This window comes from Salvelinus sp. IW2-2015, unplaced genomic scaffold, assembly GCF_002910315.2.
Source record: "Salvelinus sp. IW2-2015 unplaced genomic scaffold, ASM291031v2 Un_scaffold16660, whole genome shotgun sequence".
Taxonomy (NCBI): domain Eukaryota; kingdom Metazoa; phylum Chordata; class Actinopteri; order Salmoniformes; family Salmonidae; genus Salvelinus; species Salvelinus sp. IW2-2015.
This window is the reverse complement of record NW_019957696.1, coordinates 82857-90641: the sequence shown is the minus strand read 5'-3', so window position 1 is coordinate 90641 and position 7785 is coordinate 82857. Positions and strand designations below refer to the sequence as shown.

The 7785-nt window shown below is 42.6% G+C and overlaps 1 protein-coding gene across 1 annotated transcript; it reads right to left on the bottom strand.

Moving 5' to 3' along the window:
* Positions 1 to 270: 270 nt before the first annotated feature.
* LOC112081020 (urotensin-2) lies at positions 271 to 1559 on the bottom strand. Its single transcript, XM_024146977.1, has 4 exons — positions 1390 to 1559; positions 793 to 918; positions 626 to 669; positions 271 to 505 (listed from the first exon to the last, which is right to left on the bottom strand). Exons 1-4 carry the CDS (start codon positions 1490 to 1492, stop codon positions 392 to 394), a joined length of 387 nt encoding a protein of 128 aa, XP_024002745.1. The 5' UTR covers positions 1493 to 1559; the 3' UTR covers positions 271 to 391.
* Between the last annotated feature and the right edge of the window lie 6226 nt (positions 1560 to 7785).

The window sequence follows — 7785 nt, the reverse complement described above, 5'->3', positions numbered from 1 at the left end:
CCGTGGGGTGGTGCTGGGTGTGTGTGTGTGCTTGTGTGTGTGTGTGTGTGTGTGTGTGTGTGTGTGTGTGTGTGTGTGTGTGTGTGTGTGTGTGTGTGTGTGTGTGTGTGTGTGTGTGTGTGTGTGTGTGTGTGTGTGTGTGTGTGTGTGTGTGTGTGTGTGTGTGTGTGTGTGTGTGTGTGTGTGTGTGTGTGTGTGTGTGTGTGTGTGTGTGTGTGTGTTGTGCGTGTGCGTTGACTTGTGTGTGTGTGTGCGTGTGTGTGTGTATTTACAAATGTGCGTATGTGTATGCTTTTTCATGTGCAATAGAGGGGTTGTGTCTCAGTACAAGCCCCATCTCTTTGTCATAATGTACGGTGGGAATGCATTTCTCTAAGGACGGTTGACTGTGTTAGACACAGTACTTCCAGAAACACTCTGAGTTGCCTCCTCTCTTTCTGAATGGCTTCCTGATGCCAAAGAAGCGACTGACGGGACTTAGGTGACTCTGTTTTTCCAGCAACACCTGAAACAGAGAAGAATTACAGCTGTAGTACTTCATGAGTCATCAAACAGGTGTTCCCAAAACAAAACATGATAGTATCTCAATATATGCTTCTTATCTTCTATTAGTTTAAAAACTCACATCTGTCTTCATCTGTCTTGGTAGTAGTCCAGCTGCACTGAGACCTGAGGGAGACGAAGGGTGAGAGAGGATGTGTTGTAATATTTCTCTTGAATTGAAGTATCACAGTCTATACACTTATGATGTAACTCTTTAGGCAGGTGTCCAACTAGTTTGTGTGATCTCACCATCTCTGCTCAGCTCTCCAGACAGTAGGGATGAGTATCTGAGTCCAGGGCCAGACTGGGGCAGGTATGTCTGCTCAGAGAAAGACAGCTCGTCTGGACTACCTGCACCACCATCCTCCAGAGATACTGAGCACAGAGGAAACACAGTCAGCACACAGTTAACACACAGTCAATACACAGTCAACACGCAGCAATCTAGTCTAGATATACACTCTGGCTCTTCACTCTCCACTGAATAATCGATGATAAGGGTACAGTTGTGTTTATGTTAATCCAACCATGATGATTAATGACTAATGACTAAGAAGCAGCGACACTTTGATGGCATTAAAAGTGAAAACATCATATTGCACATTCGATATGAACACTGCTACAGTTCTCAGACACAATCAACCAGGTCTCAAAGCAATTATACCATAACAGAAGGTCACTGATTACAACTTGTTTGATTGAAGTTTAATTAAGACTCACACAGGCCTTAATTACATCTGTGACTATTGAACTACTCTGCCTAATAACCTCATAGTACAATAGACTTTCCCAGCAGCGTGGCCTGTTGAGGAGTACGTTTATAAGGGTGGAGGATCTGGTACTCACCAGGACCCAGGTAGGGCATCTCTGCAGAGTCTGTGATGGGATGGGCCAATAGCGAGCCAGAGGCTACCAGCAGGAAGGTCCATGATAGGAGCAGGTTACACATAATTTCCACGGGCCGGTTGTGTCTGGGTTTTCTGGGTGGGTGATGGGTCCTCCTGAGGTCTGGAGAGAGTGGTCTTCTCTCTGCTCTGTCCCCCAATAGGTTATATACCCCATCGACTGCCCCCACTCCACCTCACGTCCCCACGCCGTCCTTAGTGTCACCACAATAGGGTGACACTACCATAGGCCCATCTGATCTCACTCTCTCWCTCTCTCTGTATGATAAATCAACATCCAGTCACTCAGGTGAGTTATTGGGAACTATAAAAAGGGCCGTGGGTCTATGCGTCAGGGCCAAAGACGTATTTTACCATCCCGGTGGATTGATTGACTAGTTTTACTGAATCTGTAAATTGGATTTGCCCAGGTGTTCAGAACGCCCTCCTCTCATCTGCCTGTGGAGGGGGATCAGGTGGATAGACTAGGGCAGACAAATGGCTGTTTATTTTATTAATTAATCAACATGCTCTGTGACTTCACATTCATCAAATTAACCGACTCAATGCGTGACTTGCAGGCTTTATGGAATAGCATTTAGCTCCTTCACCCCAGCTTCCTACCCAAACACAGAACTCATTGTTCGCTGTTCAATGCATTGAAAGCAGTTAGTGGGAGGTTATATAGGGGAGAGTGGGGTAAGGTGAGGCGAGAGTGGGGTAAGGTGAGGTGAGAGTGGGGTAAGGTGAGGGGAGAGTGGGGTAAGTTGAGGTGAGAGTGGGGTAAGGTGAGGTGAGAGTGGGGTAAGGTGAGGGGAGAGTGGGGTAAGTTGAGGTGAGAGTGGGGTAAGGTGAGGTAAAATATAGTATTATTTCTAACAAAGATATTTACATATACAGTTGAAGTCTGAAGTTTACATACACTTAGGTTGGAGTCATTAAAACTTTTTATTTTTTTATTTTTTTATAATATGTTTATTATTTTCCAATAAAAATAAAATTAAAAAGACAGCAATACAAAAACAATGACATTCATTGTACTGTTGAATGGGATGGCCAATTTAGAGGACAAAACAAAACTTAACTCACACATACACAAAATAAAACTAAATCCTATTGGAGGCATTGTATCAAATCTTTTCCACATTTCAAAGGTAGGTACAGTCTCCAATTTCCAAAATTGCAATATGAGCCTTTTGGCTAATAGAGTACAAAGAGAGACAGCTTTCCCTTCCTGGTTATTCCCATCAACTGTACCAAACAGAGTGATCAATGGGTCTGGGGCTAGAACTCTATCAAAGGCTTTAGATAAGTCATCAAAAATGAGAGCCCAGTAAGCATGTAACTTAGGGCATGTCCAGAATAAGTGGGTCAACGTCCCCTCCTCCTGCTTGCACCTCTCACACAGTGGTGAGGTGTCCGGGAATATTTTATGCAGTTTTACTTTTTAGTAATGTAACCTGTGTATCACCTTAAACTGTACAAGGTTGTGTCTGGCATTCACTGAACTGTGGTTTATATTCCTGAGAGCTTCTACCCAGTCCTCATCTGAGATTTCTGAACCAAGTTCTTGTTCCCGAGCCCTTTTAATGGTGTCTGTGGATACCTCTATGTGGGCCTGTAGCAGATCATACAGTCTAGAGGCCGACCCTTTTGAATGGGGTTTGACAAGGATCAACCTATCTAATGTAGGACTATTTGGCTTTATGCCATACTGTGGGATATGTGTCCTTAAGAAATTCCTGATTTGGAGGTATCTGAAAAAATGTGTTGTTGGCATGTTGAACTTTCCCTGTAATTGTTGAAATGAAGCTAACTGACCATCTATGTATAGATTACCAATTGTTGTGAGCCCCTTCTCCCTCCACTGTGAAAACACCACATCATCCAATGCAGGGTGGAAAGCATGATTCYGGCWAATRGGGCTGTCTATGTAAACAGTGGGTATGTTAAGAAAATACCTAATCTGTTTCCAGATCCTAAGCGTATGACAAATGACTGGATTAGAGTCATAAGTGTCTTTTTTCACATATGATGGACTATTAACAAGTGCAGGGAGTGAGGAACGTTGACAGGAGGCCTGCTCAATCAAAAGCCATGAAGGCATATCATTCTGTCGCATCCCAGGTAAACTTTCCCTCCAGAAAGACACAATGTTCAGATTAGCAACCCAATAATACAGTTTGAAGTGAGGAAGGCCAAAGCCTCCCTCTATCTTGTACTTGCATAAATGCTTCTTTGAAATTCTGGCTGCCTTGTTATCCCATAAAAATGGAGTTACTATTGAATCCAGTTTCTTAAAATAGCTTTGTGGTATGAAATTGGGTAGACATTGGAAGAGGTAAAGAAACCTGGGTAGGACAACCATTTTAATAGCGTTTATACGACCAACCAAGGAAATAGGCAGAGTTTTCCAAAAATCTATATTTTGTTTAAGCTGATATATTTTCAAGTACCAATTCGCTTGCAATCGCTGATCAAGGTCTCTTGTCACTACAATGCCAAGGCTTGTGAACTTGTCCCTCGCTGTTCTAAACGGGGTAGATTGCAGAAATTGCATATCCACAGGCCGTGATATTGGCATCAACTCACTTTTTTGCCAGTTTATCTTGTAGCCAGAGAAGGAGCCAAATGTGTTTATCAAGTTAAGTAAGGGTGGAATAGAAGTTTTAGGCTTGGACAAAAACAAAAGAACATCGTCTGCATATAGGGAAAATTTGTGCTGTGTGTCTTTTATTTTAACAGAAGCTATATCGGCACATGCCCGAATGCGAGTAGCAAGGAGTTCCATGGCTATAGCGAAGAGAGCAGGCGAAATAGGGCACCCCTGTCGGCACCCCTTGAACAGGCTGCGACATTTCCTGATTGGTTACCACGGACGCCATTGGGTGTGCATAAATAATTCTTATCCAATTAATAAATTCCTTTCCAAACCCGAAATGCTCCAGAACCAACATCATATACAGTACTTCCACTCAATCCGATCAAACGCCTTCTCTGCATCAAGAGCTATTATCACTGCCTCAACCTTATGATCATGATACATTACGTTGAAAAGGCGTCTCAAATTGTAGTATATATGTCGGCCCGGGATAAAACCTGTCTGGTCAGGGTGTATGATGTCAGAAATATATTTTTTCAATCGGTTTGCCAATATCTTTGTCAACACCTTGTTTTCTATGGGGAGTAACGACACGGGGCGATACGACGACATCTCCATGGAATCTCTATCTTTTTTCAAGATCAGTGCTATTGTAGCCTCATACAGTGTTTGCGGGAGTTTGGCATTTTCTTTGGAGTGTTTAAACATTCGCAACATAAGTGGAGATAGACTGGCGCAGTACTTCTTATATAATTCTATTACATATCAATCGGGCCCAGGGGCCTTGCTGTTTGGAAATTGTGCTATCGCTGTGTTAATTTCCTCTAGTGCAGCAGCTGCCCCCCTGTCTAGTTTAGGAAGTTCACATTCAGCGAGAAAGCGTTCCATAGTTTGTGGATCAGTAGCATCGCATTTTGATTGGTATAGCTCTGAGTAAAACTGCGCAAAGCATTTATTAATATCCTGCGGATCTGTTACTATTTTACCCTTCTTGTCTTTTATTTTGTGAATAGCTCTAGATGCCTGTACATGCCTTAGCTGTCTTGCTAATAATTTATGTGGTTTGTCACCCAATTCAAAATAACTTTGTTGCGTTCTAGCAAGTAAAGAGCCCACCCGTTTCGAAAGGATGGTATTGTATTCATATTTTAACTTTGTGATCTTCTCAAGGACTGTATACGAGGAATTCGTCCTAAAAACGTTCTCCTGTTCCCCTAACTCTCTTTCATTTTCTCTCAGCCTAGTATTGGCGCGTTTCTTCCTTTCTGATGTATAAGAAATCATGTAACCTCTAATCACAGCCTTTAGAGATTCCCAAAGGGTGGAGTCGTCAACATCCCCCGTGTCGTTAGCTCCGAGGAAAAAGGCAATCTGCTCCTTCAAATACTGACAAAAAGCCTCATCTTTCAACAGGTATGCGTCTAAGCGCCACGGTCGCCGACCTGTCGACATATTGTCGAGTTTCAGCACCATGGACAGAGGAGAGTGGTCCGTAATTAGAATGGGGTGATAGGTAACCGACTCAGCTGCTGAAATTAGTTTGGAGTCCAACAAAAAATTGTAAATTCTGGAATATGATTTATGAACTGATGAAAAGAAAGAATAATCCCTGTCTGTTGGGTGCATCAGTCTCCAAATATCGACAATGTTAAGGTTTGTCATCAATGTATTTAGACAGACACTGGCATTTGATTGTTGAAGTGACTTTGATAGCTGTTTATCTAAAAGAGGATCTAACGTACAGTTAAAGTCACCTCCAACAATAACACTTGTATCCGAGATATTTGGTATGGCCTTAAATACCCGTTGAAAAAATAATGGATCATCGAAGTTGGGTCCATATAAATTGACCAAGGTTATTGGTTTCGAATTCAGTGTACCTGCCACAATAATATACCGACCATTAGGATCTGAAATCGAGGATGAGTAAACAAAAGGAATGTTTTTCCTTATCAGGATTGCTACCCCTCTCGCTTTTGCATCAAAGTTAGACTGGTATATCTGACCGATCCGGCCGACTCGTAGCTTGGCCTGAGCGGAGCGTTTAATATGAGTTTCTTGAAGAAGCACTATGTCAGCCCCCAGTGATTTAAGATGAGAAAAAACCTTAGCTCGTTTCACGACATGCCCTAAGCCATTACAGTTCCAGCTGACTATCTTTATTCCACCTGGTCTACTCTGTGCTCAAAAAAGAGAGAGATACGACCGGTATTGTGTTCTGTGTTGTGGGGTGTGTTATGGTTCTGCAGCTCATGGCTACTAGCAGGGGTTAATATGTCAGACAGATGGAAAGGTTGATGATGGTGTATGATGGGTAAATCCCGCGGGATTTGGAAATGCATATAATAGGGGATTACTGTATCAATCTTTTTCTTTCTTTCTGTCGGGAACTTGATCTGTTCCTATGAGAGTGACCTTAACTCGACAGGGTAAACATTGTGTACGTTCGGCATTTAGCGGCGTGGGTGTGGCCGAACATAGCCCAGTTTAGGAATAAACCTGTGTTCTGACCTGCACACCTAGAGTTCGTCTCTTTTCTTTATGACCCAGCCGGGTCATTACAATACTAATTTGTTTTCAAAATAGAGCGGAGCTCGGCAAAGCACATCTACACCATAGCACGCTCTCTAGCGCCCCCAAACTCGATTTTCAAACCACTCCACAAATGTCTTGTTATGAACTATAGTTTTTGGCAAGTTGGTTAGGACATCTGCTTTGTGCATGACACAAGTCATTTTTCCAACAATTGTTTACAGACAGATTATTTCACTATAATTCACTGTATCACATTCCAGTGGGTCAGAAGTTTACATACACTAAGTTGACTGTGCCTTTAAACAGCTTGGAGAATTCCAGAAATGATGTAATGGCTTTTAGAAGCTTCTTGATAGGCTAATTGACATCATTTGAGTCAATTGGAGGTGTACCTGTGGATGTATTTCAAGGCCTACCTTCTAACTCAGTGCCTCTTTGCTTGACATCATGGGAAAATCAAAGAAATCAGCCAAGACCTTAGAAAAATAATTGTAGACCACCACAAGTTGGTTCATCCTTGGGAGCAATTTCCAAACGCCTGAAGGTACCACATTCATCTGTAAAACAATAGTACGCAAGTATAAACACCATGGACCACGCCAGCCATCATCCGCTCAGGAAGGAGATGCGTTCTGTCTCCTGAGATGAAATGTACTTTGGTGCGAAAAGTGCAATAATCAATCAGAACAACAGCAAAGGACCTTGTGAAGATGCTGGAAGAAACAGGTACAAAGTATCTATATCCACAGTAAAACGAGTCAATATCGACATAACTGAAAGGCCGCTCAGCAAGGAAGAAGCCACTGCTCCAAAACCGCCATAAAAAGCCAGACTACGGTTTGCAAAAGCACATGGGACAAAGATTGTACTTTTTGGAGAAATGTCCTCTGGTCTGATGAAACAAAAATTGCCTGTTTGGCCATAATGACCATTGTTATGTTTGGAGGAAAAAGGGGGAGGCTTGCAAGCCGAAGAAACCCATCCCAACCGTGAAGCACGGGGGTGGCAGCATCATGTTGTGGGGGTGCTTTGCTATTCACAAAATAGATGGCATCATGAGGAAGGACAATTTTGTGGATATATTGAAGCAACATCTCAAGACATCAGTCAGGAAGTTAAGCTTGGTCACAAATGGGTCTTCGAAATGGACAATGACCCCAAGCATACTTCCAAAGTTGTGGCAAAATGGCTTAAGGACGACAAGTCAAGGTATTGGAAGTG